The sequence below is a fragment of the Anas acuta genome, chromosome W, assembly GCF_963932015.1.
Source record: "Anas acuta chromosome W, bAnaAcu1.1, whole genome shotgun sequence".
NCBI classification, from domain to species: Eukaryota; Metazoa; Chordata; class Aves; order Anseriformes; family Anatidae; genus Anas; species Anas acuta.
Genome location: NC_089016.1, coordinates 18308757 through 18324262, shown reverse-complemented (window position 1 = coordinate 18324262; position 15506 = coordinate 18308757). Strand labels below are relative to the sequence as shown.

At 39.5% G+C, this 15506-nt stretch overlaps 1 protein-coding gene across 7 annotated transcripts in view; it reads left to right on the top strand.

The window, feature by feature from the left end:
• LOC137847005 (nipped-B-like protein) overlaps nucleotides 1-15506 on the top strand; it is a 199244-nt gene that overhangs the window by 129549 nt on the left and 54189 nt on the right. For 6 of the 7 annotated variants that reach the window (XM_068665187.1, XM_068665185.1, XM_068665189.1 and 3 more), the window contains one exon: nucleotides 4569-6056. The exons of the other annotated variant lie outside the window; for it this stretch is intronic. In XM_068665187.1, the coding sequence (XP_068521288.1) occupies nucleotides 4569-6056 (1488 nt within the window). The remainder of the gene's footprint in view (nucleotides 1-4568; nucleotides 6057-15506) is intronic. 7 annotated transcript variants of the gene reach the window in all.

The following is a 15506-nucleotide window of genomic DNA, read 5'->3' as shown; positions in this document are numbered from 1 at the left end:
GTTTATATGTTTTCAACTTACAAGTTGACATTTTGTATGATGAAGATGAGCAGTGTTTTGAGCCTGGTCAGTTACAGAAGTTCAAGAGTGAAAATTGGTCCTACCTGAATTGTTTTAGTTGTTTAATCTTGGGTGCCTTCAGCATGAGGGTTCTGAAAGGTTAGTTTTGGTTGATTCAGCTACAGCAGTTTAAGGCATCACAGCTCCTGGCCATTGGCCTTGCCCTGACAGTAGGGGTAGCAGAAGGAAACATATGCTTGGCTCTTAGCTGTCTTGTTCAGCCCAGTAGGTTGATGCAAACTATCTTCACTAGTTCCTTAAGCTGATGCACTGGACAATGAAATGCACTTGGGGAAATGTGAATGCATGTTCCCTTCTGCTACAGGTGATAACCTCAGTTGAAGGAATTGGGCAGGTAACTGGTAACAGAAATGTCTTAAAGGCTACTGGTAGATCCACCATCAGATCTATATGTGACTTTTTTTGGTGTAGCTGATATTTCTGGGTTAAAATGAAAAAGCTCATTGACATTTTCCTAAGAACACAAGTTTCTTAATTTGTGTTTCAAAATGTATGGAGTTTTTAATTGGTTAATAAGGCAGCAACGTACGTATGCATGTGTATTTTATTTTTTTCTTTTAAAAGGACATTCAAATTTGAAACCTATCAGTAGTCTGATAGGCTTCTACTTCCTGACTGTTCCTGAGACCTGCCATGAAATTCAGTGAGGTCAAAGCCCTCAGTCACAGAACTTTTGTCACTGCACGAAGATTTCAAAAAACAACAACAAAACAAACAAACAAAAACCCCCACACCACTTCTTAAAATTATTATTCAGTAATGCAGTAATGTAGGGAAATTAATCTATATAAGCTCTCATGAATTCAACAATTGTTGTTCTACAGAAAAAGTAAAAATCTCCATGCTAAAAAGCTGTACCTTCTGTGTGGCAAACTTATTTTGCTTTACATGTCTATCATAAAGTTGATAGTCTTTCCTATGGGTTTTTGTTGAATTATGAGAAATTCCTTATTTGTAATTGGCCATTTTGTACATGGAGTCTATTATATCTTTCTTTACTGTCTTCTAGCCATTAAATGTTGTATATAATTTTGGAGTTCTAGGAAGTTAAAGACATACAAATAGATATAAAAATAATGAGGAAAAAAAGCCTGTTCACATCACTGGAATTGACTACATTGCTACTTTTTACTGTGTTCTGATGTTAATTTTGGAGATGATCCTTCAAAGCTTTCACTGTTCTGTAAAAGAATCTATCTACAAGTACATGAAATTAGAAACCATGTGTTATAATTCTGGTTTACAATTTGAGTTGTATTTTTTTTCCCTTGGAGTTTATTTTTTCCTTGATTGCATCCTCCTTATACTTCTGTGTCTAAAAAAGAGAGCTGGCTAATTGTTGTGGTTTAACCTGGCCGGCAGCTAGGCACCACACAGCTATTCACTCACCCTCCCCCCTCCCTCTCTGGGATGGGGGAGAGAAACGGGAAAGTGAAGGCGGGGAGTTGAGATAGAGACAGTTTATTAAGACAGGAGAAAAAAAAAAGATAGTAGTACTATTAATAATAATGTGTACAAAACAAGTGATGCACAATGCAATTGCTCACCACCCGCTGACTGATGCCCAGCCTATCCCCGAGCAGCTGGCCACCCCACCCCAGCTAGCCACTCTTATATATTGTTTAGCATGACATCAGATGGGATGGAATACCCCTTTGGCCAGTTTGGGTCAGCTGTCCTGGGTCTGTCCCCTCCCAGCTCCTGCTGCACCCCTAGCCTGCCTGCTGGCAGGACAGAGTGAGAAGCTGAAAAGTCCTTGGCTTGGTGAAGCACTGCTCTGCAACAATTAAAACATCAGTGTGTTATCGACACTCTTCTCATCCTAATACAAAACATAGCACCCTACCAGCTACTAGGAGGAAAAAACTCTGTCCAGGAGGAAAAAAACTCTGTCCTAGCTGAAACCAGGATACATCCCTGTTAGTTTGACCTCAGTGCCAGGGAAGCTCATGGAGCAGATTATCTTGAGAGTCATCGCGCGGCACTTGCAGGGCCAGCAGGCGATCAGGCCCAGTCAGCATGGGTTTATGAAAGTCAGGTCCTGCTTGACAAACCTGATCTCCTTATATGACACAGTGACACGCTGGGTGGATGAGGGAAAGGCTGTGGATGTGGTCTACTTTGACTTCAGTAAGGCCTTTGACACCATTTCCCACAACATTCTCCTCAAGAAACTGGCTGCTCATGGCTTGGAGTGGCGTACGCTTTGGGTTAAAAACTGGCTGGGTAGCTGGGCCCAAAGAGTTGTGGTGAATGGAGTCAAATCCAGTTGGAGGTTGGTCACTAGTGGAGTCCCCCAGGCCTCAGTACAAGGGCCAGTTCTCTTTAACATCTTTATCGATGATCTGGATGAGGGCATCGAGTACACCCTCAGTAAGTTTGCAGATGACACCAAGTTAGGTGCGTGTGTCGATCTGCCCGAGGGTAGGAAGGCTCTGCAGGAGGATCTGGATAGGCTGGACCGATGGGCTGAGGCCAACTGTATGAAGTTCACCAAGGCCAAGTGCCAGGTCCTGCATCTGGGGTACAACAACCCCAAGCAGAGCTACAGGCTGGGAGATGAGTGGTTGGAAAGCTGCCTGGTGGAGAAGGACCTGGGAGTATTGGTGGATAGTCGGCTGAATATGAGCCAGCAGTGTGCTCAGGTGGCCAAGAAGGCCAAGAACATCCTGGCCTGTATAAGCAGCAGTGTGGCCAGCAGGTCTAGGGAAGTGATTGTCCCCCTGTACTCGGCTCTGGTGAGACTGCACCTCGAGTACTGTGTTCAGTTTTGGGCCCCTCGCTACAAGAAGGACATCGAGGTGCTTCAACGAGTCCAGAGAAGGGCGACGAAGCTGGTGAGGGGTCTGGAGAACAAGTCTTATGAGGAGTGTCTGAGGGAGCTGGGTTTGTTCAGCCTGGAGAAAAGGAGGCTCAGGGGCAACCTTATTGCTCTCTGTAGGTACCTTAAAGGAGGCTGTAGCGAGGTGGGGGTTGGTCTATTCTCCCATGTGCCTGGTGACAGGACGAGGGGGAACAGGCTAAACTTGCTCCAGGGGAGTTTTAGGTTGGATGTTAGGAGGAACTTCTTTACTGAGAGGGTTGTTAGGCATTGGAATGGGCTGCCCAGGGAAGTGGTGGAGTCACCATCCCCGGAGGTCTTTAAAAGATGTTTAGATGTAGAGCTTAGCGATATGGTTTAGTGGAGGACTTGTTAGTGTTAGGTCAGAGGTTGGACTAGGTGATCTTGGAGGTCTCTTCCAACCTAGACAATTTTGTGATTCTGTAAGGCAGCACAAATCTAGACACCAAATAAGTTATTTTTCTCGTATTCTATTTGTGGTCTAGACATTTTGACAATTGATCTCCTGAATTTCTAGCCTATGTTTAGTCATTCCTTAGACTTAAAATCATATTCCCTGATTACAGAGAAGATAACTATTTATTTGTTAAACAAATTACACAACGATAGTTGACAAATTAGAATATAAGCCTTAGTGCAAGTAGGACTTTACATTTTAGAATACCATATTGGTAATATAAATAGCTTGTAGTTTAAATGGACAGAACATATTCTTTTTGATATTTCAATGTGCTTCTCATTTCTATGAATTCTACCAAATTACAAGGTGTGTGTAATTGGCTCACCTTTGATTTTTCTGTATTCTACTCTTAATTTTTTTTAGTACAAACTGAAAGGGTTATTGCAGAGTCAAGATCTTGACATTGCATAATTTTATCACTGAACTTTTTTCATCCATGAAAAGTTTTATGGTTGCAAAGGGAAATTACTCAAGATTTTAAGTGTTTTAAGTGAGAGGCCCCCCACCTGATACGTATGTATTATGGTATAGACTCCAGCTGTTGGTATACTGCTCTGCTTTAAAGAGAAGAATGGCATTTTGGAGTTAGTTCAATCATTTTTGTACATTGTTCCTGTGTTCCCTGGCAGTAATATTCATGATGTCCAACTGATGCACTGAACCATATAGAGAGAACCTCTGTCTTAATTGTTGCAGATAATTGCTTATATTATATAATAAAGGAGGCTAAATCTGCAGAGGAGAATCTTTTACAGTAGTATTAATCATTTAACAAACAGTTAAGAAGGTGCACCTTCAGTGTCTTTGCAGATTTTTGCTTCAGCCTTAAATTGTTTGTTTTCTCATTATATATTGCAGCTGCTTTATTAGATGTTTCTCTTAGGAATTTTACAGGGACTTATGATTTGATTTTGACCATGTGTTTTGAAGGTGCTTTTTTTTTAAAAAAAATGATTAATTGGCACCTGTGGTAGACTAACAATGAACAATAGTCTATGAATATATTAAAAAGTATTAGCTAGAGAAGTTCCATTCTTGCTTTTAAATTGAATAAGTTTTGCTGTTTGTGCACATACATGCTGAGGGGGATTACTTTGTGGGGATGGAGGGGAACTGATATTTTTGATTGGACACTTAATCTCTTTCTATATTTATAATTTATGATTTTTTTTTTCCTGTTTGCAGATAAGCCTCTGAAGAAGCGAAAACAAGAAAACAAACCACAGGAGGCTGGGGGTACTACCGGAGGAAATAGACCAACTTCTCAGGAGACAGGTTCTGCAGGAAATGGGGCAAGGCCAGCGTTGATGGTTAGTATTGATCTTCAGCAAGCAGGAAGAGTGGACTCTCAGGCAACAGTAACTCAGGATTTGGATGCCTTCAAAAAATATGAAGAAATTAAGCAGTATAATGACGGGTTTGTGTATGTTCCCCAGGAAGACACTGTTGGAGTTCTTAAACGTGAAAACCATCCTGAGATTTTTAGGAAACAGGCAGACTTTGAGGGTCAAAAGACAGATATCCAGCAAAATGAAAACAGACAAACGGAATTTGAGCAAAATGAGAACAGAAGGTTGGAAAGTACACACAATGAAAACAAACAGGTAGAAACTAAATATGAAAACAAACAAACAGAGCTGAAACAAAATGAGAACAGACAGACAGAGTCAAAACAAAATGAGAGCAGGCAAATGGAGATGAAACAAAATGAAGGAAAACAAAATAATGGCAAACAGGAAATAAGGCAGAGGCCTGAAACGCCAAAACAGAAGAGCGAAGGCAGGCCTGAAACACCAAAACATAGACATGATAATAGGAGAGACTCGAGTAAACCATTGTCAGATAAGAAAATTGAAATACCTAGGCAAAAACCAGATGTGAAATCTGATACTTCAAGGATAAAATCTGAAAGTAGATCAGATCCAGCAAAACAAAGGCCTGATGGGCGTTCGGTTTCTGATACACTGAGGCGTGACCATGATAGCTTTAAACAAAGATCTGAGGACAGGGGGGAGTCAGAGAGATACAGAGGGGATCCATCCAAGATTAGAAGGCCTGAGTATTTGAGATCTTCAAACAAAAATGAATATGATTCTAAGCATGGTATTAAACCTGATGTTTCAAAAACTGAGAAATTTGAAAGGAAACATAGACATGAGTCTGGTGAATCAAGGGAAAGGTTTTCTTCCGGGGATCAGAAATCAAGACCTGACAGCCCTCGTATTAAACAGGAAGGCAGAGGAGATTTTAGTAAATCAAGACCTGAAAAAACTGGTTTTAAATCACCCAACAGCAAGGATGAACGAAGGACAGATGGTAATAAGAGTAAACTTGATAGCAATAAAGCACATGCTGAGAATAAAGCAGAGTTTCCCAGTTACTTGTTGGGGGCAAGATCTGGTGCATTGAAACATTTTGTCATTCCAAAAATCAAGCGTGATAAAGATGGCAATGTCACTCAGGAGTCAAGGAAAACTGAATATAAAGGTGAACAGAAGGATAAAATAGAGAAGATTGGGCTAGCTGAAGATCTAAATAAAGGCGCTAAACCTGTAGTTGTCCTTCAGAAACTTTCTTTGGATGATGTGCAGAAATTTATTAAGGATAGAGAAGATAAATCAAGGGGCTCGTGTTTTAAACCTAACAAGAACAAGTCATCCAAATCTAATAAAGGTAAGACTATTTTTGTTAATTGCATTATGTATTGTACACTCCTGTTCTTTTAGTTTGCTATTCCTGTGGTTAGAAATTAAACACAAATGTTTGATAGTTTATATGCTTGCTTATGTGATTTCAGGGAATCAAAGTGAAACTCATCTCAGGGCTTGTTACTGGAAATCTTGAAGTGAAATGATGTATTTGTTTTGGTGCAAGTACCTAATGTGGGAATACATAAGTGGTTTTAAGCTGTACTTTCTGCTACATGAGTCTAATCTGGTAATTTATCTAGTTAAATATAATGGGTATATGTATGAATTAAACTGGTTTAAGTGTGCCTATATAAGGGACGGTTACTATTTTAACGAAATCAGTGTAACTGAAGAGGTGGAATATGCTACTTAGACAAGCCCTAAGATTCTTTTCTATTTTTAATTAGGACTGAAATGTGGTTTGCCAAGAGATGTTTTGACGTCATACAACAAGAACAGACTTTAAAAATACCATTTGCCTCTCTTACGCTATAAATACATCACTTTTACAGAGTCTCTACACTTCAAGCTTGTTGTGGTTTTAAACCAGCAGGCAGCTAAACACCACACTGCTATTCACTCACTCCCCCACCCTCCAGTGGAATGGGGGAGAAAAACTGAAAAGAGAAGTGCAAGAACTCATGGGCTGATATAAAGGCAGTTTAATAACAAAGGAAAAACAAGAAAGAAAAGAAGGAAAAAATAACAAATAAAATAAACAGAGCAAATGATGCACAATGAAGTTGCTCCCCACCAGTTGACCTATGCCCAGCCAACCCCCAAGCAATGGTGCCCCCCCTTCCCCCGCCAACTCCCCCCTGTTTTATTGTTCAGCATTATGCCATATGGTATGGAATATCCCTTTGGCTTGTTTGGGTCATCTGTCCTGGCTGTGTCCTCTCCCAGCTTCCTGTGCACCCCCAGCCTCCTTGCTGGCTGGGCAGTATGAGAAGCTAAAAAGTACTTGACTTAGCGTAAGCACTGTTCTGCAACAACTAAAACATCAGTGTGTTATCAGCATTATTCTCATCCTAAATCCAAAATATGGCACCATACCAGCTACTTGGTAGAAAATTAACTCTATCCCAGCTGAAACCAGGACGATATCCACCCCTTATTCCATACCATCGATGTCATGCTCAGGTCTTACACTTTCCAATATATTCTCATTAATTGCCACCATCCTTTCCATCCATTGATACACAAACACATATCATCCCCTTAGTCTGTGGGCCAAACCTTTAAAATGTCCATTTAAATGTCCATTTAAAATGTTCATTAAGTTCATTTTAGTCTATGATTTTGGTCGTAATGGTCCTTCTGGACAGGAAAGATGGTGAGTGGTGTTGGAGCCATCTCTGGTCACATCACTGCTGCACTTGCCTGGTTCCATCAAGATTAATTCGTCATTAATCTGGGTGACTCTTGCGGTAATAACATTGATAAGGCATATAGCAACCATAGTTGTGATGGTATATCATGCCAATTGACATATAATGCTGTATAATTCATATCATTGGGTATTCTCACCCAACATTAAATCACCTTGAGGGTATACATCAAACTTCGACATCTTTCTGCATTACTCACCAAGTGCACCCAGGTCCTTGAGAAAAAGCAATCCCACGGATGGGTTTACCTTTGCCTGATGCAGGAATAACCCAGACTGTCTTCCCAAACATGTTTTTATGTGCACTACAGGGACATTATCCTTCTACAGTACATAACAGGTTTGAGTGGGCAGGGCTAGCTCAGTTGGTAGATCCCCTAGTGTTGACTAACCAGGTGGCCTTTGCCAAATGCGTGTCCCAATTTTTGAATGTCCCAGCACTTATTGGTTTCAGTGTAGTCTTTAACAATCCATTACATCGTTTGATTTTCCCAGAGGCTGTTGCATGATAAGGGATGTGATATACTCACTCAGTGCCATTCTCTTTGTCCCAGGTGTCTAGAAGGTTGTTTTGCAAACGAGTCCCATTGTCTGACTCAATTCTTTTTGGGGTGCCATGTCGCCATAGGACTTGCTTTTCAAGGCCCAGGATAGCGTTCCACGTGGTGGCATGGGGCACAGGATATGTTTCCAGCCATCCAGTGGTTGCTTCCACCATTGGAAGTACGTGGCGCTTGCCGTTGTGTGTTTGAGGGAGTGTGATGTAATCAATCTGCCAGGCCTCTCCATATTTATATTTCAGCCATCGTCCTCCATACGAAAGAGGCTTTGACCGTTTGACTTGCTTGATTGCAGGGCATGTTTCACAGTCATGAATAACCTGTGCTATAGCGTCCATGGTCAGGTGTACCCCTCGATCACGAGCCTATCTGTATGTTGCATCTCTGCTGTGATGGCCTGAGGTGTCATGGGCCCATCGGGCTATAAATAATTCACCTTTATGTTGCCAGTCCAGGTCCACCTGAGCTACTTCAATCTTAGCAGCCTGATCCACCTGGTGGTTGTTTTGATGTTCTTCAGTAGCCCGATTCTTGGGCACATGAGCATCTACGTGGTGTACCTACGTGGCGTACCTTTACAACAAGGTTCTCTACCTGGGCAGCAATATCTTGCCACAATGCAGCAGCCCAGATGGGTTTGCCCCTGCGCTGCCAGTTGTTTTGCTTCCATTGCTGTAACCATCCCCACAGGGCATTTGCTACCATCCATGAATCGGTGTAGAGATAGAGAACTGGCCACTTCTCTCTTTCAGCAATATCTAAAGCCAGCTGAATGGCCTTCACTTCTGCAAATTGGCTTGATTCACTTTCTCCTTCAGCAGTTTTGGCAACCTGTTGTGTAGGACTCCATAGAGCAGCCTTCCATCTCCGATGCTTTCCCACAATACGACAGGACCCTTCAGTGGACAGGGCACATTGTGTCTTATTTTCTGGTAGCTTTAGGAAACTGGGTACCTAGGTAGCTTGAATAGGAAACTGGGGTTTCCTATTCAAGCCTGCTATGTGATCAATCCATCCCACTTGCTCCATGTAGCATCAGTTGCATGATATGTAGAGGGGACCCTCCCTTTGAATATCCATCCCAGTACCAGCAGTCGGGGTGCCAAGAGGAGCTGTGCTTCAGTACCGACCATTTCTGAAGCAGCTTGAACCCTTCATACACGGCCAATACCTCGGATCCTCTGTATCCCTGACTCCAAAACACTAGGGGTTGACCATGAGTCTGCCCTGGTTCTTTCTTCCAGAGGCTCCAGGTGGGGCCATTCTAACAAGCTGCGATGTAGAGCACGTTTTTTACATCTTGTCCTGCTCAAAAGGACCCAAGGGCTACTGCATGAAATATCCCCCATTTAATTTGTTCAAAGGCTTGTCCTTGCTCGGGGCCCGATTTGAAATTGTTCTTCTTCCAGGTCACTTGGTAGAGTGTCTTTACATTCAGACTGTAATTTGGAATGTGCATTCTCCAAAACCCCACGATACCTGAGAAAGCTTGTGTTGGTTTTTTTTTGCTAGTTGGTGGAGACATAGCTGTTATTTTGTTGATCACATCCATTGGGATTTGATGATGTCCATCTTGCCATTTTATTCCTAAAAACTGGATCCCTCGTGCAGGTCCTTTGACTTTATTTTGTTTTATGGTAAAACCAGCCTTCAGAAGGATTTGGACTGTTTTCTTCCCTTTCTCAAATACTTCTTCCATTGTATTGCCTTGCATTGGGCACTAGAAGGACCACTGTGGTTTAAGCTGTTAGGCAGCTAAGCACCACATGGATGGTTGCTCACTCACCCACCCCCAGTGGGATGGGGGAGAAAATTGAAAAGGTAAGTGCCAAGAACTCATGGATTGAGATAAGGACAGTTTAATAAGAAAGGGGGGGGGGGGAGAAGGAGGAAAGAAAAAAAAAAAAAAGGAAAAAAGGCAACAAAGAATAATAAGAACAAAAAAGAATAAACAAAACAAGTGATGCACAATGCAATTGCTCACCATCTGCCTACTGATGCTCAGACAGACCCCAAGCAAAGGTAACCCTCCTGTTCAACTCCCCCAGTTTTATTTTTCAGCATGACATCACATGGCATGGAATATCCCTTTGAGCAGTTTGGTTCAGCTGTCCTGGTTCTGTCCCCTCCCAGCTCCTTGTGCACCCCCACCCTCCTCACTGGCAGGGTGGTATGAGAAACTGAAAAGTCCTTGGCTCTGTGTGAGCACTGCTCTGCAACAATTAAAATGTGTGTTATCAGCGTTATTCTTGTCCTAAATTCAAAACAAGGCAACATACCATCCCCTATGAAGAAAATTAGCTCTATCCCAGCTGAATCCAGGACAAGGCTGTGTGATGATAAACTTACAAAAAGGTATTGTCTTTAGGAGACATTCAGACAATTGCTGTCTCTAGGGTCCAGTGTATGTGGAAAGAGGAAAGGAACTGGTAAACAACTGGCTGACTTATTTAAATTAGTAATGTTGAGAGGATAATATGAGATATAGCTTCTTGTTAGGTTTGATTGTTTTTCTCTTTTGCTGAGTTAATGCTTTTTTATATGATTGCTTTTCTTCAATAATTTCTTTTTGATTATAATTTTGGCTTTGTTTTCAAACTGAAGTAGATCATCTCATATTGTGAAATCAGTGTTACTCAGTGGTCAGTGTTCCTTTTATAAATTTTGTCATTTAAAGCATTTAAATTTCTTACATAGTTCTTACATAGTGTTTACAGAGCTGTCATGTCTGAAAATAGACAAAACAATTGGCAGGGGAGAGGATTTGAACTGTATACAGGATTATTTATGAATGCAATTACAGCTATCTCATTATTTATGAATGTGAGACTGAAGTGTTTTATTTCAAAGGTGATTTGATGAGAAATGATATAGAAATCCTCTTTCTGAATATATAATGGTTTATGTGCATGTGTACAGAGTGGTATTGGTATAGTGAATTTATTGGTTTAAATCTATTCTCTACTAACCGGACTGTTGAGTCTTAAAGACTGAATAATTCAAGATGAGTATTACTTTTTAAAAAAAAAAATGTGAGCCTCCTTGTTAGATATTTATTTTTTATCCTGAAAATATGAGTATTTCCCTACATTTCTCTTATAAATCAAGTTTCGAATGTTCAGCCAGACAGATTTTGGAGAAGGTGTCTTTTGAACTTCATGTTTTTCATGTGTATTTTTAGTTTTATGTGTTTTGTCCAAGTTTCTGATAACTTATGATATATTATGCTAAATAGGTGAACTCCAGTGTCTGAAAAGGTTCATAATTCATCAAGTGATATTTTTATAAGCCAGAGTCTACTCATCAACAACTGACTGATACAGAAAATATCCATGTGATTTCCAGTGTCCTCACTCCAATTAAAAGAAATACTATTCACTGTTTTACTCTGTGGTATTTTTAGTTATAAACATTTTAATGGACTAGGAAATGTAATTTTCATAAGCATTCTTTATTTAGTTCATCTTATATTTCTTAATAGAGTATAACATCTTTTCTAGTGTTGCCTTTAGCATTACTATTACATTTCTTCTCCCATCTCTCATATTTCATGTAGCTTAGTACATTTTGATTTTTCTTTCCTTCTCTTATCTGCTTGTATTTCTTGCCCTTTGATTTTCCTGTCATCCATCCATCTTTCAATAAAACGTCTTCTTCTGGCCTTATCACATTCAACATCATTGCTGTGATTTAGCTTAAATCCAATTTAAAATAGGGTTAGTTCAAAACACAATTCCTGCTTCTAGGAATATTTTGTGCTATTATAAAATCATTTTTGATTCTGTGCTGCTTAGCTGTGGGCAGTTATGACCTCTGCTACATCATGGGATTATTCAGTTGCTGTGTCCAGATTCTTCTTTGACCAACAAACCTGGCTGGGTCTCATTTCTCAAAGCCAGAGCTGAGGACTGGATTATAAACAAGGAGGCTGAACCTCTCATTTTATTAGCCAGAGTCTGGGAACCTTCCCTTTGTGCCAGTACTGGGGTAGATGAGGAAAAATGATTTTGAAATATGTGTTCAAGCAGGTTCTAAGGAATGATACAGGATATGCTTCCTCTTCCTCCTGCCAAATCCATTGCCGCAGAGACTCCTGTGGGCACAGTCCCTTGGGCAGTGGTGCTGAGGGGTTTGAGTCTCCATCCTCTTGAGGGGGTACACATGCAGCTGCACCCATGCATCTTGTTCCTCAAGAGTTATCCCTTCATGAATGTAGTCAAAAGGTGAGGTTAAGGGGCTTGATAGAGGGTTTATATATATTATAGCTGTATACCCTTCCACAAACTTTAAGGTAGAGTGGGAGAGGAGCAATGAAAGCCACAGAAGTAAACGGACTATTACTTGGATTATTTTTGGTCAGTATTTATCTTGGCTGTGTGTTTTTCAGCTAACGATATGGTATTGAGATAAAAGTTGAACTTCTTTCTTATGAGTCTTATGTGTCTTCCCCATGCCTTAAATTCCTCTTTGAGAAAAGGATTGCCATTGCCTTGTGATTCCCCTTCCATTCTTGAAACTTGTCCAGGGCACAGAATTATTTGGAGGAGTATGAAGCCAGTGACAAGGGACTTGCATCACCAAGGACTCAGTGCACAATATAAACAGCATACAGGAGCATTTTAAGGGAAAATGCAGTGGAAAGGGTATTGTTAAATTTGCACACTGAGGGATATTTCAAATTTGGAGTTTGTTTTTTTTAAATGTTTTTGAATCTTGATGGCTGGTTAGTTCATAGGAAATCACACCAAAATGTAAACTGTACATCTGTTTTCTCTAGTTTGGAAAGTAAAAATAAATGATTACTGACAAGGTAACAGTTTATTAGTGTTGGTTTTAATTTAATGGCATGAACAGCCTTTCTGATTCTGAAAAGCTGACCTATGCTAGTTTGAAGTTTTTGTATGGGTGGCACTGATTGTTGTGTCAAAATATAGTTGCTGTCCATATTGAATGGATCCAATAAAAGTCCATAATGTTATTACTTTTTTTCCCCCCTCCTTCCTCTTCAACCTCTCTTGAAGGCAGTCTGGTAATGGATGTATCTATCTGAATCAGGGAGATCTACTTGACTTGCAAATTCAAGGCAAAGTGAGCTTGGATACTTCTAAAGATTTGATTTTAGAAAACATTAGCTAAAGTTAAAGGCCGTTCTACAAACTTGAAACCAAACATCAAGTTATGAACAAAAATCAGTGCTTTACTTTTGAATCATATCCATGCCTTTCCATTTTTTAAGCCATATGTAAAGAAGGGAAAAATTATATTCACTAAGTATTTGTAGAACTCTTTCTACTATATGTGGAAAACATACGGGGGTGGGGGTGGGGTGTAGAGGGAGGGAGTTATTCCTTTGACCACAACAGTTTTTCAGAAAGCCTAGTTTCTGGGGGCATTCTTATTACATTCTTATTAACTTGTAGACTAACTTTTTGGTAAAGTTTCTTTCTCCTTTGCTATTTAAAAAGCCACACAAACTAGAGGCAAATGCAGCTGATTGAAGTGGAAGCAGGAACAGGAGGTACCAAGGATTAGAAAATATATCAAACAAATTGAAAAAGTGTAGGTGATCATACATGTTTTTGTAGATACTTTCATGGGGTTTTATGTTATATATTCTTTTAATAATTTTTGAAAAGGATCTTGTAAACTGAAAAGGCGTGTTTTTTACAGCCTAATGTTTGTTGCTGTGTGACACGATTCTTGTGATAAACTGGATTCTCTTAAGTATTTCTTTACTACTATGAACAAATAAGTACATTTATAATAAAATATGGAGCTGTAAAAGAATGAATTTAGTAAGATGTTTCTAGTGAAGATTGGATGGTCCTTATTCAACATAACATAAATAGTAAAGTAAAATAAATATAAACTCTTGATTCTCCTGCAGTATATAATATCCTTGAATTCAAAAAAGGATGTGCAGTCCTTTTCCACGTATATCAGAATTGTTGATACACACATAGTCATGCATAACTGCATGAGTAAAACTCTTTAGATTTGGTTATTTATAATCTTCAGCACCTAAGGAAACATGTAGCAGTCTTGTTCCAGGGAACATTGTGATAGATACAAAATCTTTAAAGATGGCTTATAGAGAACTTTACAATAATTCAATTTTTTCTCTTTTCTACTATTCCCTTCTCAAATAAAGAATTCCTTACATATTTTCTAATAAACAGAATAAAGGGGAAGCTTATACTATCACCTGAAATATTTGTAACTGGAGAAAGTGCAGTTCAATCAATTAGTTGAATTTAGCATTGAAAAATGTAAAAAAAAAAAAAAACACAAACAAACAAACAAACTTGGGACTTCTGAGAAAGAAATGGTTATTTTTCCAAATATTTAAAGTACTTGCATTTTTTTTTTTTTGTCTAATTAAGCTGGTAGCAATTGACTTATTTTTGAAGACTGAGTATTGTTCTACCCTAGGAACAAAATCAATAAGGAAAGCAAGAATAGATATTCCTAGGAGATAGGAGAGTAGTAGCCTGTGGTTTTTGTTTATCATTTAGGGTTTTTTGTTTGTTTTTAATGGTTTTCTTAGTTAAAATAAATCACTATTCATCTTGCATAGACGTTTTTTGTGCACAGTGTAAGCAAAATAAAGAACAAATTGTTCTAGCAGTTCCTCAAAGCAATGATCACGACCTTATTCATGAAACATCATGAAACATTCAGACATAGTTTTGAAATTGAGTAGGTGCCTTCAGTCATGGAACTCTTGCCAAGCTGGATATACAATCCATTACTGATTTGTTTCCTTTTCTCATTTCCTCTCCAAGTGATCTAACTAATTATTCTGTTTTTAAATATACTTTTCATAATAGATTCGGAAAGGCTTAAATATATATTTGTAGAAAATACTCTTGTTGGTGTATGTGCATATGGCTTTTAAACATCTATATGAATCTTACTGCAGCTTTTGTTTCTTTACTTATAGCTGGTTTTTGCAGTGTCTTTGGCCAGATTTCCTGTAGGTTTTATGCTCTGTGAGTAGTCACGCTGACTTCAATGAATTTACCCATAGTGCTTAAAATTGAGCATTTGTGTTAGGAGAACCAGGTTCTGAGGCCCTTTGGTGAATGGTCTGTGCCTGTGGAAATTGTCTTAAAATACGTAAATACAAATTTCCCTCTTGTCTGGGGCTGGATGTAAGCTAACTCTCCTCAGATGCTGCATATGTATACAAAGGGACATGGACACTTAGCGTGGGGACGCCACTGCTCAAACACATTTGTGCAACCTCCAGATTAGACCTGGCTGACATCCAGTCAGCTGGTAGTATGCACAAACTATTCTGTCTGTGCTGGCATACTTCTTATCTTCAGTCAAGTGCCTAGCAAGCAAGGAATAACCACACTGTGAAATGTTTTGTAGCATTTTTGAAAACAATATTGAGAATTTAGGTACCTTTGACAGGAGGTGAATATCTAAGGATTACAGTTTAAAGCAAATGACCATGGTGTGGGGGAAGCAGGCA